Source organism: Equus asinus, chromosome 14, assembly GCF_041296235.1.
Source record: "Equus asinus isolate D_3611 breed Donkey chromosome 14, EquAss-T2T_v2, whole genome shotgun sequence".
Classification (NCBI taxonomy): Eukaryota; Metazoa; Chordata; class Mammalia; order Perissodactyla; family Equidae; genus Equus; species Equus asinus.
In genome coordinates, this window is record NC_091803.1 from 6766457 (window position 1) to 6791557 (window position 25101).

The window sequence follows — 25101 nt, forward strand, 5'->3', positions numbered from 1 at the left end:
AAGTTTCTCTTGGTGCCATCAGCTTGGGGTGGGGGCCACGACTTTCCTGTCTCTCCAGAGCCTTCTCTGCTGACCTCCCTGGCTTCCTCTGTCACCTCACAGGGGATGAGCCCCACCAGACCCTGCATTTCCTTGTGGACACCACACTGGTCACTGAGGCCATGCTGCCTGGTGGGGAGGCCACAGTGGGCATCTCTGAGTTCCCCGGCTCCCTCTCTTCCACCAGAGGCCTGTGGCCTGCAGAGGGTGGGAGGGGAGCCTGCTGGTGCTTGGGGGGTCTGGAACCCCTGAATCTTGAGAGTTGAGGTGTGCACACCTCTCCAGCTTGGATGAGTGCCTGGGCGGAGGGCAGTGGCATGGGCAGCACCTCTTGGGGGACTTGGGAGACCCCCGTGGAGGATGGAGATGCAGAGCCAGCCCTGCCCAACTCTCTGTGGGTGAGGACTGGGGCTGAGGGAGAAGGAGGTTTGTAGTGAACCAGGGGAGCCCATGCCGAGGGTGGAGCCAGAGCAGACACTTCTAATTGGAGTGAGGGAAGCAGTGCCCAGGGCTCCCCTGTCCCTGCCTCTCCCCTCCTTGGCTCTCACCACTCTGGACTGTACAGGGATGGGGTGGGCGAGGGGCGAGGGGTGGGGGTAGTGTAGATGGTTTGAGCTTTTCCCACCAGGGAGAGGCACAGAGGCAAAGACACAAGCTCAGAGCCCAGGTGGCGGCTCCCGGCGCCCACTCACCCCGCCTCTCGGCAGCCTGGCCCAGGAACCCCGTTTCCCTCCCTGTGCCGCCTGCCTCCCCACCCTGAGCCCAGAGACCCTCAGCCCCCATGGGGCATCTTCCTCAGGCCTCCCTGAGCCACGGCTGCCCTCAGGGTCCGCCTTTGCCTGCAGCCTGGAGGAAACGTGGTAATGGGCTCTTGGGCCTGAACATGGGATCAAGGGTCACCCAAGATGGCAGCGCCCAGCATGGGATTTCTCTGACGTTTTCTTCATGTCACACAAGGGACCTGAGCTCCACGTGGGCAGGAAACATATTGGGTTTTGCTCCCTGGTGAAGTTACAGTGCTGGGCACACAAGCAGGGAATAGAGGCTGCTGGCTGAATGATTAAAAGAATGAATTCCTACCTGAACGAATGAACGGATGATGAATGAGTGAAGGCCTGAATGAATGAATGACTGAGTGAGTGAGGCCATGAGTGAATGAGTGGATGAATAAGCCAGTGAACGGAAACACAGACGCCCGCGATGCAAACGGGAGGAGGCTCTATTTCTTGTCCTGGGGCCTCTGCCCAGCTCAAGCGCCCAGCCAGTCCCTGCCGCTCCTGGCCTCCGTTTCCCCACTGTCCCCTGAGGGGCGGGTGGTGGGGCTGCAGCAGTCCAGCTTGGCGTGGCCATGGCCGGGCTCTCCCCGCGGGCTGTGGCGGGGACGCATTCGGAGCCGCACGGCCTCCCTCCAGCGGCGGACATGGGCGGACCCCAAGGTCGGCCGGGCTCGCTTCCTGGCCCTGTGCACAACGGCCAGAGAAAGCGCGTGCCCGTGACCGCCCGCCGCGCGCATGTGCACCGCCAATGGCGCCCAAGGGCCGCTCCCAAGGGTCTTGTCCCGCCTTCTGCTCCATGGCCAGGTTGGGTGGGGCGTGCGGAGAGGTCCTGGGTCCCAGGGGCCAGGCTGTGGGCGCGGCGAGGGGAGCAGAGAGAGGTGGCCTGTTCCCCCAGAAGCCTCGGCCCCGCGTCCCGGGCCAGCCGGCGCCCGGAGGCCGGCAGAAGAGGCTCCGGGGCTGGAGAGAAGGCCTCTGAGCCCGGAGACCCGCCTGTGGTTCGCCCTGTGGGCCGGACGCAGGGGACAGGTGCCCTTTGCTCCGTGTCCCGGTCCTTTATCACCGAGGGCTGTTGGTCGGCATCTGCAGGGACAGCAGGAGACCTCCGTCACCTCGGTGAAGGACACGGCCCTGGCCTCGTGAGCCCACAGGTGAGAGCGCTGCTGCCCACCACCAAAGGCGGCACCATGCTGCCACCCCTGTGTCCGGCCCTGTCTGGACCCCTGAGGGAGGGACAGGGACCTGGTGGCAGGAGCACACCTGTCGCAAATGTGGATGCTACCTGGGCGAGGAGACCAATGTGTCTCTGCTCATTTATGATGAGTTGATGCGTTTACTGTGGGGGACTATAGGGACGAAGGGGTCAGGACTCAAGTCGTTTGGTTCAAATGTCCGTGGGGATAAACTGAAAATGGCAACTCGCCCTAGAGTTTTCTCCTGTCCAGTAGACTGTTTCCTTTCTGTGTTGGGGAAAGAACAAAAATGATGGTATATTTTACCCTTTGCAAAAATAAAGCACCAACCTTTGTTTCTTTAAAATGATGTGAAAAGTTACTGGTATCCTTCAAGTTTTGTTTGGGGGTCACTTGATGGTAAACAGGCAGCTTTCTTCGAAAATGTCTTGTTCTAATGATCCGGCCACTCCTGGCACAGGGAGCAGAGATTTTCATGTCTCACCAGGTTGAAAGGCCCTGGGCCAGCTGTCAGAGACACTACCAGCCTCCCTGTGTCTCAGTTTCCTCATCTGTAACATCGGGCTCGGCTGGAGGGCCTAAGTGGTTTCCAGAAGTTCCTGCAGCTCTGACAGCTGATGCCTTAAGTTACCAAATGTTCCTGAAGACATGAAACAGGGGACAAAAATAGTTTTTTCCCCTTGAGGGTCTAAACTGGTAAACAGACAGACGAGAGAGGCCGAGCTCTCAGATGAGTGGTTCCAGTGCAACTCGCTCACAGCCTGTGTGTCATGGAAAGTTCCCATTTCTGTGCTCACTGCACAGGTCCTGCTCCTTCCGTCTCACCAGAGTTCATCGATGCCCTTGGGCACTTTCATTCATCTTTCAGCAGGATCTGTGTTCACCCTCGTGGGTCCCTGACTATCACACTAATGAGTCAATAATGTTCACTTGTTCCAAGTCCTGTTGTTTAAAATCCCATCTCCAGCTCTGTTCTGGGCAAGTTTCTAAGGAAACCTCCGTGTCTTGGAGTGATTGAATTAGAGAGAATGTTACAGCCTATGCACTCTCGTTTTCTCCCTTTCGGTGTGTTTCCCACATGGAATAGCTGCTTTGAAAATCAAAAGATAAAATTTCCACTCTGTCCTCTGCCAGCTACCCTCTTGCCTAGAGAGACACCATAAGCTGCACCTGCTTTCCCTTGGGAAGATCGAGGCATAAATTCAAGGCAACATTTCTTTAGTGTGAAGGGTCGGGTTAGGGCTGCTCCCGCCCATGCTGCTGGCTGGAGCAAGTCTGCACCCCCTTCCTGACACCAGCATCCCCCATCCTTTCCTTCCGAGGATGTCTTTGCCCATTTCCCTGGGGATGGGCTTTGTGGGGCTGTGACCCACATCCTTTGGATTGGTTGGGACTCAGCTGTAGCCAGTGCCTCGTGCTACTTATCGTGGGACAAAGACACATCGCAAAGTTAAAAGAAAATTGCTCTTCTTTTTCTTTTTTGAAACAGCTTTGTTGACATATAACTGCCATGCCGTGTAATCCACCCATTTTCAGTGTACGATTCAGTGGTTTGTGGGATATTCACAGAGCTGTGCAACCATCCCCACGATAGTAGAACGTGTTCATCCCCTCGAAATGAGACCCTGTACCCCTGAGCAGTCACTCTCCATTCCCCCATCCCCAGGGCCCTAGGCAACCCCTCAACTACTCTTGTCTCTCTCTGTCTATTTTGGACATTTCATATACACGGAATAATACAATACAGGTCCTTTGATGGCTCCTTTAATGTAGGATGTTTCAAAGTTCATCCGCATTTATAACACATGTCACTAATTGATTCTCTCTTATGCCAAATAATATTCTGTTGTCTGGATATACCATGTTTTGTTTATCCACTAACCAGTGGAGGGGTATTTGGGTTGTTTCCAACTTTTGGCTCTTGTGAATCCTGACGCTATGAACATTCGTGTTCAAACTTTTCATATGTTTCCATTTCTCTTGGGTACATACCTGGGAGTGGAATTGTGGCGTCGTATGGAAACTGCGTCTAGATTTTGAAGAGCTGCCGGGCTGTTTTCCAAAGGGCTGCACCATGTTTTATTTCAAGCCAGCAACATATGAGGATTGAATTTCTGCCCATCCTTGTCGACACTTCTTACTGTCTACCTTTTAAATTACCACCGTCCTAGTGGATGGGCAGTGATATCTTGATTGTGGCTTTGATTTGCTTTTCCCTTCTGAATAAGGATCTTGAGCATTTTGCCTGTGCTTTTCAGCCTCTTGTGTATCTTCTTTGGAGAAATGTCTGTTTAGCTCCTTTCCCCATTTTTAAGTTGAGTTATTAGTTTCTTTATTATTTTTTATTTATTTATTTATTTTTAATTCTTTATTTTTTTATTTATATTTATTGAGTTAATGATAGGTTACAATCTTGTGAAATTTCAGTTGTACATTATTGTTTATCATTCGTGTTGTAGGTGCACCACTTCACCCTTTGTGCCCTCCCCCCACCCCACCTTTCCCCTGGTAACCACTAATCTGTTCTCTTTGTCCATCTTTTTAAATTCCTCATATGAGTGGAGTCATACAGAGATTATCCTCCTCTAACTGGCTTATTTCACTTAACATAATTCCCTCAAGGTCCATCCATGTTATTGCAAATGGAATGATTTTGTTCTGCTTTGCAGCTGAGTAGTATTCCATTGTATATATGTACCACATCTTCTTTATCCAATCATCTGTTGATGGGCACTTAGGTTGCTTCCATGTCTTGGCTATTGTAAATAATGCTGCAGTGAACATTGGGGTGCATAGGACTTTTGGGATTGCTGACTTCAAGCTCTTTGGATAGATACCCAGTAGTGGGATGGCTGGATCGTATGGTAGTTCTATTTTTAATTTTTTGAGGAATCTCCATACTGTTTTCCATAGTGGCTGCACCAGTTTGCATTCCCAGCAGCAGTGGATGAGGGTTCCTTTTTCTCCACAACCTCTCCAACATTTGTTACTATTAGATTTAGATATTTTTGTCATTCTAATGGGTGTAAGGTGATATCTTAGTGTAGTTTTGATTTGTAATTCCCTGATGATCAGCGATGATGAACCTCTTTTCATGTGCCTGTTGGCCATCCGTATATCTTCTTTGGAGAAATGTCTGTTCATGTCTCCAGCCCATTTTTGGATCGGGTTGTTTGATTTTTTGTTGTTGAGTTGTGAGTGTTCTTTATATTATGGATATTAAGCCTTTGTCAGATATATGACTTGCAAATACTTTTTCCCAGTTGGTTGGTTGTTTTTCTGATTCAATCCTGTTTTCATTTGCCTTGAAGAAGCTCTTTAGTCTGATGAAGTCCCACTTCTTTATTTTTTCTGTTGTTTCCCTTCTCTGAGAAGACATGGTGTCCGAAAAGATCCTTTTACTACTGATGTGAAAGAGTGTACTGCCTACGTTTTCTTCTAGAAGCCTTATGGTTTCAGGTCTCACCTTTAGGTCTTTGATCCATTTTGAGTTTATTTTGGTGAATGGTGAAAAAGAATGGTCAATTTTCATTCTTTTACATATGGCTTTCCAGTTTTCCCAGCGCCATTTATTGAAAAGACGTTCTTTTCTCCATTGTATGCTCTCAGCTCCTTTGTCAAAGATAAGGTGTCCATAGATGTGTGGTTTTATTTCTGGGCATTCAATTCTGTTCCATTGATCTGTGCACCTGTTTTTGTACCAGTACCATGCTGTTTTGATTACTGTAGCTTTGTAGTATGTTTTGAAGTCAGGGATTGTGATGCCTCCCGTTTTGTTCTTTTTTCTCAGGATTGCTTTAGCAATTCGGGGTCTTTTCTTGCCCCGTATAAATTTTAGGATTCTTTGTTCTAATTCTGTAAAGAATGTCCTTGGGATTCTGATTGGGATAGTGTTGAATCTGTAGATTGCTTTAGATAGAACGGACATTTTAACTATGTTTATTCTTCCAATCCATGTACATGAAATGTAGTTCCATCTCCTTACGTCATCATTCAATTCTCTCAGAAAGGCCTTGTAATTTTCATTATATAGGTCCTTCACTTCTTTAGTTAAATTTACCCCGAGGTATTTTATTCTTTTTGTTGCAATTGTGAATGGTGATGTGTTCTTGAGTTCTTTTTCTGTTAGTTTGTTATTAGAATATAGAAATGCTACTGATTTATGCAAATTGATTTTACACCCTGCAACTTTGCTGTAGTTGTTGATTACTTCTAAGAGTTTTCCAATGGATTCTTTGGGGTTTTCTATATATAAAATCATGTCGTCTGCAAACAGCGAGAGTTTCACTTCTTCCTTCCCTATTTGGATTCCTTTTATTCCTTTTTCTTGCCTGATTGCTCTGGCCAGGACCTCCAGTACTATGTTAAATAAGAGTGGTGAAAGAGGGTATCCTTGTCTCGTTCCTGTTTTTGGGGGGATGGCGTTCAGTTTTTGCTCATTGAGTATGATGTTGGCTGTGGGTTTGTCATATATGGCCTTTATTATGTTGAGGTAGTTCCCTTCTATGCCCAGTTTGTTCAGAGTTTTTATCATAAATGGCTGTTGGATCTTGTCAAATGCTTTGTCTGCATCTATTGAGATGATCATGTGGTTTTTATTCCTCAGTTTGTTGATGTGGCATATCACGTTGATTGATTTGTGGATGTTGAACCATCCCTGTGTCCCTGGTATGAATCCCACCTGATCATGATGTATGATCCTTTTGATGAATTGTTGAATTCTGGTTGCCAAAATTTTGTTTAGAATTTTTGCATCTATGTTCATCAGTGATATTGGCCTGTAGTTCTCTTTTGTCGTGCTGTCCTTGTCAGGCTTTGGTATCAGCGTGATTTTGGCCTCACAGAATGTGTTAGGAAGTGTTCCATCCTCCCTAATTTTTTGGAATAGCTTGAAAAGGATAGGTATTAAATCTTCACTGAACGTGTGGTAGAATTCCCCAGGAAAGCCATCTGGTCCTGGGGTTTTATTCTTTGGGATGTTTTTGATTGCTGCTTCAATCTCTTTCCTTGTGATTGGTCTGTTGAAACTGTCTGCCTCTTCTTGAGTGAGCTTTGGGAGATTGCAGGAGTCCAAGAATTTATCCATTTCCTCTAGGTTATCCATTCTGTTAGCATAGAGTTTTTCGTAGTATTCTCTTATAATCCATTGTATTTCTGCAGAGTCTGTTGTTATTTCTCCTCTTTCATTTCTGACTTTGTTTATTTGAGCTTTCTCCCTTTTTCTCTTTGTAAGTCTGGCTAGGGGTTTGTCAATTTTATTTATCTTCTCAAAGAACCAGCTCTTTGTTTCATTGATCCTTTCTACTTCCTTTTTCGTTTCACTAGTATTTATTTCTGCTCTGATTTTTATTATTTCTCTCCTTCTGTTGACTTTGGGCTTTATTTGTTCTTCTTTCTCTAGTTCAGTTAGGTGTAGTTTAATATGGCTTATTTGGGATTTTTCTTGTTTGTTAAGATGTGCCTGTATTGTGATGAATTTTCCTCTTAATACAGCTTTTGCTGTATCCCATATGAGCTGATATGGCATGTTATCATTTTCATTTCTTTCCAGGTATTTTTTGATTTCTTCTTTAATTTCTTCAATGATCCATTGCTTGTTCAGTAGTGTATTGTTTAGTCTCCACATCTTTGTGCCTTTCACAACTTTTTTCTTGTAATTAATTTCTAGCCTTATAGCATTATGATCGGAGAAGATGCTTGTTATTGTTTCAATTTTTTGAAATTTGTAGAAGCTTGCCTTGTTTCCCAACATATGGTCTATCCTTGAGAATGTTCCATGTGCACTTGAGAAGAATGTGTATTCTGCTGTTTTAGGATGAAGTGATCTATATCTGTCTACTAAGTCCCATTGTTTTAGCTTTTCGTTTAGCTCCACTATTTCTTTATTGATTTTCTGTCTGGATTATCTGTCCATTGACGTGAGTGGCGTGTTGAGGTCCCCTACCATTATTGTGTTGTTTTTAACATCTTCCTTTAGGTCTGTTAATAGTTGCTTTATGAACCTTGGTGCTCCTATGTTGGGTGCATAGATATTTATAAGTGTTATTTCTCCTTGATGAAGTGTCCTTTTGATCATTATATATTGTCCCACTTTGTCTCTCTTTACCTGTCTTATTTTGAAACCCGCTTTGTCTGATATAATAATTGCAACACCTGCTTTTTTTCTTGCTTGCTATTAGCTTGAAGTATTATCCTCCACCCCTTGACTCTGAGCCTGTGTTTGTCCTTGGGGCTGAGGTGTGTTTCCTGGAGGCAACAAATTGTTGGATCTTTTTCTTTAATCCATTTTGCCACTCTGTGTCTTTTTATTGGAGAGTTCAATCCGTTTACATTGAGAGTGATTATTGATGCATGTGGACTTAAAGCTGTCAATCTGTTGCTCATTATCTGGCTTTCCTGATTTTCTCTTCCTGTGCTTTATCCTACCCATGTGGTACGGCAATTTCTTACGCTGGGTTTCATAGATTTTTCCTTATTTATGATTTGTGTCTCTGTTCTGTTTTTTAGTTTAGTGTCTACCCTGAAGTTTGTATTTAGAATCTCGTGTATAATATAGTCTATTCTCTGGTGGTCTCTTAGTTACTTGGCCTAGACTGATTTAGTCCCTTTGCTCTTCCCCTCCTAAATTATTATCTTTGTTTCTTATTCCAACTCGTGTTATGAGTTTGTAGTTAGAGTGATAAGATCCTCTTTGCTTTGGTAGTTTCCTTCCCTTTATCCTAATGCTATAGTTGAATATTTGCTATCCTATTCTGGTTCTATTTATCTGTCTCGCTACTCTGTGGTTTGTGACCCCTTTCTCCATTTTTTCTTTTTTCAAGTATGAGAGCCTTCTTGAGGATTTCTTGTAGTGGAGGACTTTTGATTACAAATTCCCTTAACTTTTGTTTGTCTGGAAAAGATTTAATTTCTTCCTCATATCTGAGGAATATTCTTGCTGGATAGAGTATTCTTGGCTGAAGATTTTTATCTTTTAAAGTTTTGAATATGTCACTCCATTCTCTCCTAGACTGTAAGGTTTCTGTAGAGAAAACCACTGAAAGTCTGATAGGAGTTCCTTTGTAGGTTATTTTCTTCTGTCTTGCTGCCCTGAGTATTCTTTCTTTGTCTTTCATTTTTGCCATTTGTACTACTATATGCCTTGCAGTAGGTCTTTTTACATTGACAAATCTAAGAGATCTGAAATCTTCCTCTACACACATTTCTCCCTCAATCCCTAGATTTGTGAAGTTCTCGTTTATAATTTCATTAAGCACACTTTCTGCTCCATTTTCCTTTTCCACATTCTCGGGAATTCCTCTGATCCTTAAATTCTTTCTCCTCATTGAATCCACTATCTCTTGGAGATTTTCCTCATTTTTTTAAATTCTTAGTTCTCTTTCTTCCTCTGTCTGGAGCCATTCAGCCTGTCTATATTCGATTATGCTAATTTGCTCTTCTATGGTGTCTACCCAGGCACTCCGGGAATCCGTATTCCGTTTTATCTGGTCCATTGTGTTTTTCATCTCTAATAATTCTGTTTGATTCTTCTTTATAATTTCAATCTCTTTTGTGAAGCAACTCCAGAACTCGTTGGCTTGTTTCTCTATCTTTCTCTCTGCCTCATTGAGTTTTTTGATTATAGCTGCTCTGAACTCATTTTCACTTAAGTTACCTGTTTCCAAGTCCTCAGGACTTAATTCTGTGTTTTTATTGTTTTCCTTCTGGTCTGGGGCTTTTATAAGTTGCTGGATGGTAGAGGAGCGGTTTTTTCGCATGGTGGTAGAATTCGGTTGCAGTTACAGCCTGTCGCCACTAGATGGGGGTCGAGAGCTGCATGTTCTGAGCTCTCCGCCTTCGGGCAAGATGGCGGCGCCCAGCTCAGTTCGCCTGGGGGAGGGGCGGTTTTTCTCTCAGGCCGATCTGGATTCAGATCAGTTCTGTTCTCTGGTCTCCTGGGGCCCTAGGTATGTGGGGTCCCCGCACACGGAAGCTTTCCTCCGTCAGCAGGTTTCCACTGTACTGCCAGCGGGAGTCCTGGATGATACCCCTGTTGTGCGGCCCCTCCCCTGCTCCTTCCCTCACTCGCGGCAGCAATCCCCGACTCTATGGGAGGGAGCGAAGTTCTCTCCTACCGCGTTCCAGCTCCTCCGAGGCCAGCAGCAGGGTCTCTGTCCTCCATATTTTTGATACTGTAGGTCTCCAACGTCCTGGCATTAGGTTTATTTGCTGAAATTGAGTTTTTTTCCAGTCCTTTGTTGCAGTTTGGAGGGGAGACAGTCCCGGGTCAGCTCACCCCGCCGTCTTGCTCAGTCCACACCTGTAGTTTCTTTATTATTGACTTTTAAGTGTTCAGTATGTTTTCTATACGCAGGTCTCTTATTATACTTGTGATTCGCTTGGGTATTGTCCCATTCAGCAGGTTGTCTTCTCACCTTCTTGATACTCTCGTTTGAGACACACGTGGTTTTAATTTTGTTGAGGTTCAATTAATTTATTTTCTATTTTATACTAGTGTTTTTGGTGTCATCCCTGGGAAACAATTGCCTGTCTCCAGGTCAGAAGTTGTGATCCCATGTGTTTTCCTGTAGGAGTTGTGTAGTTCTGCCTCCTATGTGGTGTTGGATCTCTGTGAGGTCATTTCTGGAGGTGCTGTGAGGAAGGAGTCTGACTTCCTCCTGTGCATGTGAATATCCAGTTGTCTCGATCCCATTTGTTGAAAAATTCTTCTTTCCCCTTTGAACTGTCTCATCTCTCTTCAAAATCCAACTGACTGTAAACATGAACATTTATTTCTGGTCTTCCAGTTCTGTTCCATTATCTGTGTGTTTATTTTTCTGTCAGTACCACACTGTTTTCATTATTGCAGCTTCACAATGAGTTTTAAAGTCGGGAAGTGTGAGCCCTCCATGCTGTTCTTCTTCTTCGAGGTTGCTTTGGCTCCTCTGGCTCCCTTGCATTTCTCTATGAATTTCGGGATTGGCTGGTCAGTTACTGCAAAAGAGGCTGCTGAGATTTTGCTTGAGATTGCATTGACTCTGCAGTTCTCTCCATGCAGTATCGCCATCTTCATAGTATAAAGTCTTCTGATCCATGAGTATTGGCAGTCTTTTCATGTATTTTGGCCCTCTTTAATTGCTTTCAATAATGTTTTGCAGCATTTGTTGTACAAGTCTTGTACTTCTTAAGCTAGATTTATTACTAAGGATTTTATTGTTTTGGATGCTATTGTAAATTAACCTATTTTCTTACTTTCATTGTCAGTATTTCATTGCTAGCATGGAGAAATAAAATTGACTTTTTAATTGAAATATTATGTTAGTTTCAGGTGTAAAATATAATGATTCCATATATGTGTATATTCCCAAATCCTACCGCCGTGAGTCAAGTTTGAATCCATCGCCTTGTTACTGAGCAAGGGCTTGCTCCCTGATGCGCATAGAAGCCAGGACTATGGCCTTGGTTTTTGAGAAAAGAAGATCTTCATTGCAAGGTCGACTCGCAAGGTAACAGGGGCAAATCTCTCCAATCTGTCTTCCCAATGCAGGTCTGGGGTCACATTTCAGCACTGATGGATTAGTAAGCTGCTGCTGGGACCACCTGGGCTGCCGGGCTGGCCTTGACTCAGTAATCAAGCTACTTGGGCTGCTGGAAGCCAGATTGTCCTTACTGAAGGGCTGCTTGCTTCCGGTGTCAGCATTTCTGAGGATTCTTGTCTCTGGGGACCTCCTGGGGCCGTGGGTTCCTGCCTGGCGTGTGCACAGTGCTGTCTGTGCAATTGAGCACCAGGATTGATTAATCAACAACCTGTTTTAATGGAGAAAAACTGGTTTAAGATGGTCAGTGTTTTCTGTGCTGTTGCAACCTCATATAGTTACAAAATTTTTCCTCTTGTCTTGAGAATTTTTAACATTGACTCTCTTAGCAACTTTCCAGTAGACAATATAGTACTGCTAACTCTAGTCACCATGATGCACGTTAAGTCCTCAGGACTTCTTCATTTTAGAACAGGGAATTTGTACCTTTTGACCCCCTTGCTCCCTTTGCCCACCCACCACCCCTTCCCCCTGGCAGCTGACAACCTGTTCTCTGCATCTATAGCTCAGACACGTGGGTTGCTTCTGTGTTTGGGCTCCTGTGAATCATGCTGCAGTGAACATGGGGGGCAGATGTCTGTCTGCAGGAATGCTTCTGTTTCCATTGTGTAAATACCCAGAAATGGAATTACTGGATCATATGGTGGTTCTATTTTTAATCTTTGGAGGAACTTCCATACTGTTTTCCATGGTGGCTGCACCAACTTGTAGTTCCGTAGATTGGTGGTGGTTTTGTTTTTTTTTACTGATCTTGTATCCTGCCATCTTGCAGAAGTCGTTTATTCGTTCCAATGCTTTTTCTGTGTTTTCTCTGATTTCCTATATACATGGTCATGTCATTTGCAAATAGAGAGAGTTTTACTTCACTCCGTCCAATCTGGATGCCTTTTATTTCATTTTCTTGCCTATCTGACATGGCTAAAACCTCCCGTAAATGTAAAATAGAATTGATGGGAGTGGCCCTTGCTCACCTTGTCCTGACATCAGGGACGAGGCTTCCAGTCTCTCCCGTGAAGTATGATGCATGTGAGCTCTGTCTTGTTCACAGATGCCCTTTCCCAGGCTCAGGGAGCTGCCTTGTGTTTCTAGTGTCCTGAGTGTTTTGATCACAAAGGGCATTGGATTTTGTCCAATGGATTTTCTGCATTTAGTGGGAATCAGCTTTCCCAGCAGCTTTCAAACCATGAAATCATCTTCCCTTCCCTCTCCCTCCATCTCTCTCCCTCACACAAACACACAGACCTCTCTGGAAGCAAATCAGAATCCACCCAGCAAATCCTTGCTAAAAGTTGTCGAAGGAGTCATCTAGACCCCTTGCTCCCGGTTATCCTTGCCTGGCTGCTGCGTAGCTAGGGGCGGCCCCCACTCCACACAAGTGATGGCAGAAATTCACATGCTCCTGATGATTTGCGAGGGTGCTGACTCCCTCTGGCATGCACACGCCATCATTTTTCTTCTCTTGACTGACTGTAGAGTGGAAGCATTTAGCACGAAAGGAGAGGACCGTGCAGGAAGGAGCATGTATCAAGTGCGAGTGCTAAAGGGTCACAATAGACAGGCAAAATGTTGACTTCCCCAAGAAGTGTGTTAAAGGAAGTGTGACATATTCTCGACAGCCCTTTCTGGCATGGAAGTCCGCATTCTGCAAATACTGCTTTGGGTTTATTTCCTGAGGCCTCATATATTGCTTTTGTCTTGCAGGAGTTTGGTTGCTGACCATGTTGTCGAACGGCCCTCAGGAGGGTGAGCTTTCTGTTCCTCAGTTCGGCCTGTTGCAGGTAAGGGGCCTTGGGGTCCTTTGTGTGTCTTCAGCTAGGAAAGGGTCACCTGGGCTTTCCCCAGAATTCCCTGGCGGTGCTGGGAGCACCCGACATGCAGTACAAGGTCTGGATTGGACAAACGCTTCATCTGCAAACTTCCTATGGCGCTGAGTTTCTAAAGCCCTCGAATGACATGGATTCTGAAATGGAAAAGTGAAGGACAAAGGGACTTCAGCAATGTGGTTGCCAGGCTTCTCCCAAAAACAAGCAACAGGATACACACCCACGCACATACACAGATGTGTGTATAGGCATGTGGAGAGAGAGACTGACTTTAATATACTGGCCTGTGTGAGCATGTGGGCTGGCAAGTCCACAGTCTGCAGGCCAGGCTTACAGACTAGAAGCTGTGGCAGGTTAGGTCTTGCTGAAGGTGCATATGAAAGTGAGGCTGACCCCCTGACCAGGTGATTGTAAGCCTCAGCTGTGTGTTGCTGCTATGGTCACTTTACTCACTTTATTGGGTGAAGTGAGCCCCAACACAGCTGGCTGAAAGGTCTAATAGCACATACCTGCTGTTGTTTTGCTATAAAGTGAGTCAGGCCCCAGTGTGGCTGGTTGCTAGTGTCACGGCCTCACATTTTCTTTGGGCCTTTGGTCTGCGGGGCTGTTGTTAGCTCTCTCAGGAGCTCAACCTTGTGACGCCAGACTCAGGGATGGGAGCACACAATCATTTCAGGTGTTGGAAGGTGGGCAGATTCCCTATTTGTTGTATAAGAAGGCCAACAGCACAAGCCTGCTGCACCTGAGAAGTCTCACCACCCCACTGTGGGACCATAAACGCCATCAACACAGGCCCACCCTGTGTACATGCCCTGCTCTGCTGAAGCAGACCTGCTTGTCTTGCTGTAGAGGTCCAGAACACACCACCTACACAGCCCCACAAGTTCCCTGTTGGCTGGCTAGTGGGTGGGGTGAGTCCCTAGGGCAGGGCGCCTTCCCTGGATGAGCTGGATTAAATCACTGCTCTAGTGGGTAGGCTAAACCCCTCAGCTAACAGACCATGGGAAGAAATACAATTGCATCTGCCACTGTCTGTCTCAGAGGCCTGTATTATGTCACAATAATGGCTCCGACCAGTGTTCACTCCCTGGGGTGGTGATCCCAATCACCTTCTGCCTCTCTGAGATGTGCTCAGAGCTTATCCAGTGAGTCTTTTTTTTTTTTTAACCAAAGGACTATGCACCTTTCTTTCTGGTGATTTTGTTTGGTTTTTAGAATGGGTGAATTTCTCCATGGGCCCCTTGAAAGCAGGCTTTTCTTTCTCTTCTCTTCAATAGGTTTTCTGGGGGGTATTCTCCTTTGGGTTTAATAACCAGCAAAGCCAGTTTGTCTTTGGTTGTGCTGAATTTGAAGGCTGCTTATTATGACATCACTCTCCCCCTCAGATCCCCTGCTCCTTCAGGAAAAGCTTCATACCTTAAAATGTCTCTGGCTTGAAGCACCATGGCAAGAATTTGACTCTTTCCTCAGCAGGAAGGTATCTCTGCCTCTTACAACTCAGTCAGTGTTGTTCTTTGTTGTCAGGGTTGTTTTTATACAGTCTTCAGTTCTCACTCAGAGGTAATCATTCCACAGGGGTAAATTTGTTGTGTCCATCAGAGAAGGTCAGTTCAGAGTCCTGTGTTACCACCTTCCCAGCAATCCTCTTGCCATTGATTTTTGACTGTTTTGTTATCACGTGTCTTGGAGAGGGTCCTTTTGTGTTGAGATAATTGAGTGTTCTACTTGCACAATGGATTTGTATATTCAGTTCCTTCCCCAGGTTTGGGAAGTTCTCAGCTACCATTTCTTTAAATAAGCTCTCTCCTCCCTTCTCTCTCTCTCCTCCTTCTGTGATATCCATTACCCTTATGTTGTCATTTCAAAAGGAGTCAGATAGTTCTTGTAGAATTTCTACATTTTAAAAAGTGTTAGCTGTCTCTCCTCTTCTACCTGCCCCATTTATAGCTATCTTCAAGCTCACTAATTCTCTCTTCCACATGACATGCTCTTTTTACAATGTTTTCCAATGCATTCTTCATCTCATTCATCGAGTTCTTCACCTCCAGAATTTTTGCTTAGTTCTTCTTGAAAGTTTCGATCTCTTTGGAGATTGAAGTATTCCTTCTGTTCATTGATTTCATTCCTGAGGTCATGAAACCATCTTTCTGAGTTTTCTTGAAGTTCACTGAGTTTATTCATGATAGCTATTTTGAATTTTTTGTCCATTAGATCGGAATCTCCCATGACTTTATGTTTGGGTTTCGGAGGATTGTTTTCTGTAGCAAATACATTTTTTATTTAGGTACAGTTTTGTTTTGATTCAAACTTTTCAATTGCTTAGAGATTAGAAGCCTTTTTTTGTTTTCAGTAGGTGTCATTATAGTAATTGTTTTTGATTTCTCTTACCTGAGCTGTGTCTGGCTATATCTGTGGATCTGCAAGTTCTATCCTCCAGCTCCTCTATTTTGTGTCACATGGATACTCTCTTTGTTGCTGCCTGCCCTTCTGGGGCCCACTGATGGCTTTTTATTGCTTGCATTTCTGTGGTTGCTGGCTTTGCTCTCAGGACACGGAAATGGTCAATGTAAAGCCACATCTGAGATCTACTGAGTGGGAAGATCCAGCACAGCTGTGGGGATTGGGGTTGGGGAGGTGGCCAGAGAGACTGGTACAAGCAACACTGTCTCAGCTGTTGCCTGTTACCCTTTGGTCCCAGGAAACACTGCTGTTGGGAAGTGGGAGTGCTGTGCACACCTGGTGCCACCAGGCTCTGAGCTGAGGACAGGGGTTTGGGATCATGGGACTCCACCTTTGTAGCTCCTCTGCTTCCTGTAGCCACAGGTGTCACTGCCCCTGCCTGGCTGCAGTCACACGTACACCTCTGCTGCAGACCACTGTGTCCTCTGGGATCAGGGGCGGCTGGCTCATCTGCCATGGCTGGGGATCCAGGATCCTGGGTGCTGCCTCCACTGCTCCCTCATTTAGGCTTTTCTGTGTGCTCCAATTCACTTTCTTTGCATGTACTGATGTGTATATCTTTCCATCACCCTGATGTTTGGTGCAATTTAGCTTTTGTTGAGTTTCGAATGTTTTAATCATTGTAGATTGAAGAGCAGAGACTCAAGGATCCTCTCACACCACCATGATGATGATGTCTTCTAATTACTACAAATTCTTAACCCCATATGATATACAATGTTTATTTATTAGTTTTACCAGTAAGTTCCATGGGGGGAGAGACCATGGTTGCTTGTTAATCACCACATATCATGCTACCCAATACGACACTGGGGACATAGCAGAAGCTCATCAAATATTTGTCAAATAAATTACTGAATTATATAAATGCCACCATTGTCTTAACCACAGAGATATTATATTCTGGTGAGAAGAAGAGCACCAGGTAAAAGCATTAGAGAGCAGGTTTTGAAGAGAGTGATGATACATTGAACCTACACCAAGAATAAACAAGATAAGATCAGTGAAACAAGACATTTTAGCAACTGAGTTGAGTTAGAGAAACAAGGAATAGCTCAACATATAATGGAGAGAAAGAGCAGTGTATGACAATCAGATGGGAGTAAATATGAAGGAGATGTAGGGACATGCCATTTTCTTCTTTGATATCTGTATCTGAAGTCTTTTGACATGTTATATTAATGTTGAATATGAAACTGGAGTATGACCAAGAGCTAGAGTGGGAAACACTACTGGCAATTGCCTGTCTCTATTCCTTGACTTCTGTTCTATGATATTGCATGTGGCAGAACCCCCAAAAGTGTCCTATGAGCAAAGGAGACTAGATTTTTTGCAGTCTGTCTTCTCAAAAGGGTTGGATAGAAAGGAGCTAGAAAGATCTGTGTTTCAAGATGAAAAACAAGCCAGAGACTCTAGGAATTGTTTCTCTCCATGCTTAATTGGCCCTTGGAGAAGTCATTCCCATGTTACCGTCAGAGTGATGCTCCTTGAAATATCTCATGCCCTGACACCTCCCAACGAACTCCAAGAAAGCCCTTTGGGAATGCTTATCTCAATGCACACGGGGAGTGTAATTGACATCTTGAAGTAATGCTCTCCAGAAGAGACTCAGGATGTGTCCTCTGGGTTGAATCCCTGACGCCATACATTGAGTGCCCTTGATTTGCCTCAGCTGACATAATAGGGCCTCTATGTTAGAAGGCTGTTTTATTTCTCACAGATGTTTGCTTCTTTTCCCTCATGTTTAGCTCCTTCTGGCCAAGTCTCTTCTCATTTTTACCGCTATGATTCCTGCTGAGGAAAGATTCATGCAGTCAAGAAGGGGATTCTACTAAAAAATACCAGTGCTAGAGGCAAATTCTTGTTTTATTTGGTAGGAAAGGAGGTGTAAAGCTAAGAAGAGAGTGCCTTGAGTGATCCAAAATAGCAGAAACTCCAAAACAGATTTTCTTTTGGCTCTGGACCTATTGATGATTAAGCTGGTATTAAATGAACCTTCTTAATCTGGTAACATTAATGGAAATTCTTTTTGCCCAAGCTCTTGTTGTCCTTTTGGATAGAGAGGTACCTGAAATATATATTTAGAGGCAGATGAAGGATATTCATTATTCAAAGGCCCACCTATTACAAGTTCAATAGGTTCAGTTACTTAATCTGTCCTGATGTGTGCTGATGGAGTTCAAAATCTGAGCCCAGATTGCAAGAGCATTACTACGGATGCTATTGTTCCTGATGATGCTCTGTCGCTAGGATAATTAGTGTAGACAATGATGACTGTGTAGGACATGGTGTTCTATGCCATTCTACCAGTAAATGCAGATGACCAGGGTTAGAGAAGGAACTCTGATGAGCACCTCAGAAAAGACTTGTTTGGATGATCAGTAGCCAATGTTTGAGTTAGTGTGGATCTATGCTGCCCTCGCCATTTCACTTCTATACTTGTTCTCTCCACAATTCTCTGCTGCAGAAATTCCAGGTAAGATAATTTTGGGGCTCGAGGTGTTCAGGAAACCTTCACTATAAACTAGGGCAACCTCTGGCATTGTTAGCTTATTCCCTCATCCCTAAAGTCAGAGGGTGATATTGGTCAGTCTGTGAGGAAAGCTGGCTGAGAAAGCAGAGAAAAAAGTCAACTGAGGGTCACAAATCAGAATGGGAAATTATTAGGAAAGTTGTCTAAGGGAGGCAGAGAGACAGGACTCAGATGATGAGAAAACCAATGCTATGGACATTTAAAAGGTGGAAATTAATGAGGAAAGAGATAGAGACGTAGATGAATACTTTAATACAAGGGAAATATATGGATGGCTTGATAGGGTTGGAGTGACCAGGGGGAACATGGGATATTGGGCCCTTCATTCACAAGAAGCTGAGTTTGAAATAACAGTACGAGGAGATAGCCAAAAAGATGACCCTAGGCTGCATTAATTGGAGAGAGATAATATATGTGACCTCTTTCTTACTGGTCAATTTATCCTTTGGAGAAAACATTCAGTTCTGACTTCTTTGCTCTAAATGGTAAGCAGATAATGGGGAAAGCAAGAAGATCTAGGAGATGTTTAGGAAAAAATACAAAGAGGTATTGGGTGGATATTTTGGAGATTAATTTAGATTATCAATTTTTCAAGTTGGGCTTCACCGTGGAGATGAAGCGCTCATTCTGATCAGCATTCCTGTGAGAATGAGATAAAGGGCCAAGTGGGAATGTGATTGACTAAATGTTATAGAATTTGGTTGATTAAATGTTATAATCTTAATTTGATCAGCCTGATCCATGATTTAAAGAGACTCAGGTCTACTGAGGACATATCTCTTGTTTGTTTTCAGGTATATAACAATGGTGGTTTTGTTATTTGTCAACATGGCACCCGTATATATCTCATAAACCATACTTAATCTCCAAATAAAGACCATACCAAGTTCTCCTTCCATATAACATAGTGCGACTACCCCACATACAATAAAAAACTTGTTAATCTTTTCCCAAGAAAAGGATATAAATCACACGAACCCTTTCCACTTAAGAAGATACCAAATCGCTTCCTTGTCTTGGTTGAAATTCATTCTACTTCTATCTGGTTCCTACTCCCCTTTTTATGTCTTATGACTGATATACTTAGATATGAACCTAACTACATTAATATACCATACGTTAGAAAGGGGATATCTGAGGGGGAAAACTCAAACAATTCAGTTAATTATATTTAGAAAATATTCATAACAAAAGAAAGAAGAAATACCTGTTACTACTACAGTTTTTGTTTCTGCAGCTGCTCACGTAGTCATGTCTGGTGTATATAATGTCTTCTTTCACACCATTCCATATTTCCTTTGTCTGCATTTCATCATGTTTCCTTTTCTGGTGGGATGACCCAAACTTTCATTCCTGAAGGATCTGGGTCATTACCAGTCCTGTGTGAATTGGGTTTGCATAGTTTTCCACTGACTTTCATCACAGGGCATTTGAGTACAGAGGTGCCCCCTAGAAAATCTCCTGCCTTCCAGACATGCTTCTCCTCATCCCCATGGTGTAGTAGAAACTCAGTAACCCCTTGCTAGTCAGGATCAGCCATGCAAGGCAGTGTATAGTAACTTCCTTTGCTAGTTGATTCAGTGATAGGAGGAGTCCATGTTGCTGAGCCCATGTGTAGCCTTCATCCTGGTTTCCGTGGCTACTCTGTCTGTGAGGCCATTATCATGAACGAGAGTGACTGAGGAAGAGTGTAACTGACCTCCACAGAATGGGTTAGCACTTGGATAGGATGTCTCATTCTGTGGACAGCAGGAATGGATATTTATTCCTGGTTTTTATATGACTATTTCACATGTTTTTGGTTCTATGTGGGATAGTGATATCATGTTAGGTAAAAGGATGACTGTTGTGTTTATTTTGGGATGAAGTGTGGCTTAAGGAGATGTGCATCTGTGCCAGATTGACAGGAGATGGACTCTGGTGGCTTTGTAATGTGTCAACTTGGCTAGGATGGACTACATTTCCCAGAATTCCCATTTTTTGTGTTTCTGGTTAAGGTGGGTCACAGGAGAGACTGTCCCGGAGCTTTAGAGGCAGAAGAGAAGCAGCCATTTTGTAGTGTGCAGAGATGGCATCTGATCTGCTGATTCTCCTCATCCGTGGGAAGCAGCAGGTGGGCCTGCAATTGTTCTGCCTTCCCCTGGGTCCTCCTTTAGTGCCTCTGACTTCCAGGCCAGGTGTGTGTGTTTAGGCTCCTGAATATGGGCCTCAGCTTCTGCAAGACACTCACACCGCCAATTCCAGTGGCAACAAGAACAGGCATGGCTTTCAGTCTGCCCTTTTGGGGTTATATCTCATTCTTGTGGGTTCCAGCAGGCCCTTGATCTACCACACTTTATATCCACTTTATAGCTTCCTGACTGCTTGTGCCATGGACTTGAAGTTCCAGCATCAGACACAGGGGTGACAGCCTTATATAGACTGCTTAAGCAGCTTTCACTATTGCATAATGCAAAATTTCTGTACAATCCCATTAAGTACATACATATGTATATATGTATATATACATATGTATGTATAAAACTCTCAGTGGTTCAGCTTCTCTGGATAAACTCTGACATAGTAAGTAAGAAAGCATATATGTGTACTTTATATATATATATATATATATACATATATAATATATATTATACTAAATATAATTTAGTTTAGTAAACATTTAGTCTCTCTCTATAAAGCATATATATATATATACTTATAAAAAGTATATGTGTGTGTGTATTTCTTAATGAGGAGAGGCTCTTGTTTGATTTTTGGCACTTAGAGGTTAGAAATTCTGGAATTTCTAAGTGTCATGTTTGTGAAGAAAGATTTGACATTCTCATTTTAAAGGGCTATTTCAAGAATTTGGGCTGTTGAATAACTAGAAATAGAAAAAAAAGTCTTCAAAAATTGTGTGGTAAATCAAATGGTCTTATTGTAAGGTATGCTGAACTCCACTATTTCTGATATCAAAATTCTTCTCCACTTCCTGTTTCCCCAGGGACAGAGAAAGGGGAGATAAGGCAGAGGAATCAGACCTCTCCAGTAGACTTCATCCTTGAAGGGCTCTTTGATGACTCCCTCACTCACCTCTTTCTTTTCATCTTGACCATGGTGGTCTTCCTGATTGCGGCGAGTGACAACATCCTCACCATTCTCCTCATCTGTGCAGATTCCCAGCTTCATACACCCATGTACTTCCTGCTCAGCCAGCTCTCCCTCATGGATCGGATGCATGTCTCCACAACCATCCCCAAGATGGCTACCAACTACCTATCTGGCAAGAAGTCCATCTCCTTTGTGGGCTGTGCCACCCAGCACTTCCTCTATTTGTCTGTGGCTGGTGCTGAGTGTCTTCTCCTAGCTCTGATGTCCTATGACCGCTATGTTGCCATTTGTCATCCACTGCATTATACTGTTCTCATGAACAGAAAGGTGGGACTTATGATGGCTCTTGTGTCATGGTTGGGGGCATCCATAAATTCCCTAATTCACACGGTGATCTTGACGCAGTTCCCTTTCTGTGGGCCTCAAAAAATCCACCACTTCTACTGTGAGTTTCCAGCTGTTGTGAAGTTGGTACGTGGAGACATCACTGTCTATGAGACCACAGTGTTCATCAGCAGTGTCCTACTTCTCCTCCTCCACATCTTGCTGGTTTCTACATCCTATGCCTTCATCCTCCACAGCATCATTCAGATGCGTGCAGCTGGGAGTAAGAGAAATGCCTTTGCCACTTGTAGCTCTCACCTCACTGTGGTTTCCCTCTGGTTTGGTGCCTGCATGTTCTCATATATGAGGCCCAGGTCCCAGTGCACTCCATTGCAAGACAAAGTTGGTTCTGTTTTCTATAGCATCATTACTCCCACACTGAATCCTTTGATTTATACTCTCCGGAATAAGGGCGTAGCTAAGGCTCTGAGGAGAGTGCTGGGGAGAGATATCACTCAAAGACAGCAATTGGAGTTGCCCTGAGTATGGCAATAGAATGGGATAATCTCCTTAAAGTGATCTGAGTAAACCTTTAAGAGTTTTCAAGGGTTCAGGTTCCTGATGACTACTACATAAACGAAGTGGTCAGCACACAATTCCAGTATTCTAACTTGGTCGCAGACATCAAAGCACCATAGAGTACTATCTTACTCCATTTGGGTTGCTATTCCAAAAATACCACACACAGGGTGGCTTAAACAACAAACATTTTTTTCTCTCAGTTCTGCCAACTGAGAAGTCCAATATCAAGCCTTGAAAGTGCTTAACACTCTCTCATTTCCTTTTTATCTCTTTTTAGATGTAAGCATTTCTAAGCATGTTCCTGACTACCCTATCCAAAGCAGCACTCTCCATTCTGTGTGCCCTTCTTTCACTTTGTAGCACTACTTTACAAGATGTTACACAAAATTACTTTACATTATACTTATTGTCTATTTTACAAGTATGCAATCTCCCTGAGGGCAAGGACTTTACTTTGTGTACTATTGTTTCACCAGAGTCAAGAAAAGAGCCTGACATGAACCAACTGCTCAATAACTATTTGTTGCATGGGTTAATAAATGAAAAGGACCTGGATTATTTTACTGTCCCACATGACATTCAAGGTAATTAATTCAAAGAGCTGAAGATATTATAAAAAGAATACTACAGTGGATAGCTTGGTAAGAATCATTTGTCTCAGCCAGATATTAATCGCGTGTATATGCAGAGGCCTGGCATCCCAGTGAACTTTCCTGGGGTCTAATGGTCTGAGGGATGCCAGAGTGAGGGACAAATTTTTATATCCTGCTTTCCCTACTAGTTAAAAATGTCATGAATCCCTGGGACCATCTTCAGAATAATAACTCTTAAGATTTGAGAGGAAAGTTATACTGTCTTCGACAACTAAGTATTTTCCCCTGAGAAACAGCTTTTTAGCCATCTGTAATCGGTGAGCCACCCCTCATGAGCTGGGTGTCATCTTACCCACCTAGCCCTGAGGTTGGATTTACTTTGTAATACTCCAATGACAAGTAGAATTAATTTTTGCACAAACTATACCTGGGTTGTTTCTGAAGTCCCAAGAGTGATTCATAAACAGCTAGCTCACAATCCCAGTTAGAGACAGGGGGTTATTCTTCTGCTGCCTCTCCCTCTCTACACACACAACAATGCCCTTGTCAGGAATCCTATAAGATTATTTGAGAACAAAACAATTGAAGCCAACATTATGGATACTTATTCGAGGACAGTAAGGGCTATAAGATGGATAAGTTCTATGGATATAGTTTACAGCATGGTGACTATAGTTCACAAAACAGTATTGTATATTTGAAAGTTGCTAAGAGAATAGATCATAAAAGTTCTTCCGACGAGAAAAAATGTATAATGTTGTGAGGTGATGGATGTTAACTAAACTTACTGTGGTCATCATTTCACGATAGATACATAAATTATTGTGTTGGACACCTTGGGTTAATATAATATTATATGTCAACTATATCTAATAAAACAGGAAACAATAAATCTCACCCTTTAATAAAAACAAACAAACAAACACTACAATGAGACACCATTTCATGTCCATTAGGATGGCTATCATTAAAGAAACAGAATGCAAGTGTTGGTGAGGAGGTGAAGAACGTGGAACCCTTGTGCACCGTTGGTGGGAATGTAAAACGGCACAACCATTATAGAAAACAGTTTCACGTTTCCTCAAAAATGAGAAAATAAAATTACTGTATAATCCAGTAATTCCATAGAATATTCATTTTCCGTGAGAGTTGTTTTACCCCTTAATCCTGGCAGGATACTCCTATCTGGCTTTAGCGGAACCTTATAGCTCTTGGGGCAAAGACATATCCTAGTAGCCCAGCACTAGAAGCCAAGATGGAAAAGATCTCCACAGCCACCATGACCTCCACCTTGGTGCTGTTATGCACAGGGAGGAAGGTGATCCAGACCCTACAGAACACCAGCATGCTGAGTGTGAGGCACTTGGCTTCCCTGAAATTGCCAGGCAGGCTCCTGGCCAGGAAAGCCAAGGTGAAGCTCATGAAGGCCAAGGAGCCCAAGTATCCTAAGGAAAGGTAGAACAAAACGACAGAGCCCTCATCGCACAGAATTATGGGGAGGGTAGGCTCAGAAGGTGCATGTACATCAACAAAAGGGGGAGAGTTTCCCAACCAGACAGTAGAGAAAGTCAACTGAATCAATGAGCAGATGGGGATGATGGAATTAGGTGCCCCTGACAGCAACCACTGCCTCATCTTTATCCCTGGGGTTGTGAACTTGAAAGCCAGAACAACAGTGATGGTTTTAGCCAAAATGGTGGGAACCACCGCAATAAACATGATTCCAGACAACATTTGTTGGAGGATCCAGGTGGAGGGTTGGAATGTCCAATGAAGAGTAAGGTCAAAGGAAGCAGAGGATGAGGGAGGTGAGCAGGAGTAGCTGAGAGCCCAGTTAATACCTTGGACTATGGGTGGGTCGCTATACTTCACAAAAATGCCAAGAACCACAGCTGTGAGGACAGACAGGCAAAGAGCTTCACAGGCAAGTACCATCCCCATAGGATCTCCATAGGCCAAGAAGATCACAACTTTTGAGAGGCAATGATCTCGATCACTATTTGGGTATTGATTGTCTGGACACTTCATACATTGCTTCATATCTGGCAAGAAAAGCATGGTGCCACTAACTTGGGTTCAATGATTCTTAAGAGTCCTCAAAATATTCACATTTGGC

General features: G+C 43.8%; 1 protein-coding gene across 1 annotated transcript; it reads left to right on the plus strand.

The window, feature by feature from the left end:
* The first annotated feature begins 1387 nt into the window (after positions 1-1387).
* On the plus strand, positions 1388-24339 carry LOC123275641 (olfactory receptor 2AE1-like). The gene is made up of 2 exons (XM_070485383.1): positions 1388-1475; positions 21380-24339. The coding sequence occupies exons 1-2, from the start codon at positions 1388-1390 to the stop codon at positions 22351-22353; spliced, it is 1062 nt and encodes a 353-aa protein (XP_070341484.1). The 3' UTR covers positions 22354-24339.
* The last annotated feature ends 762 nt before the right edge of the window (positions 24340-25101 follow it).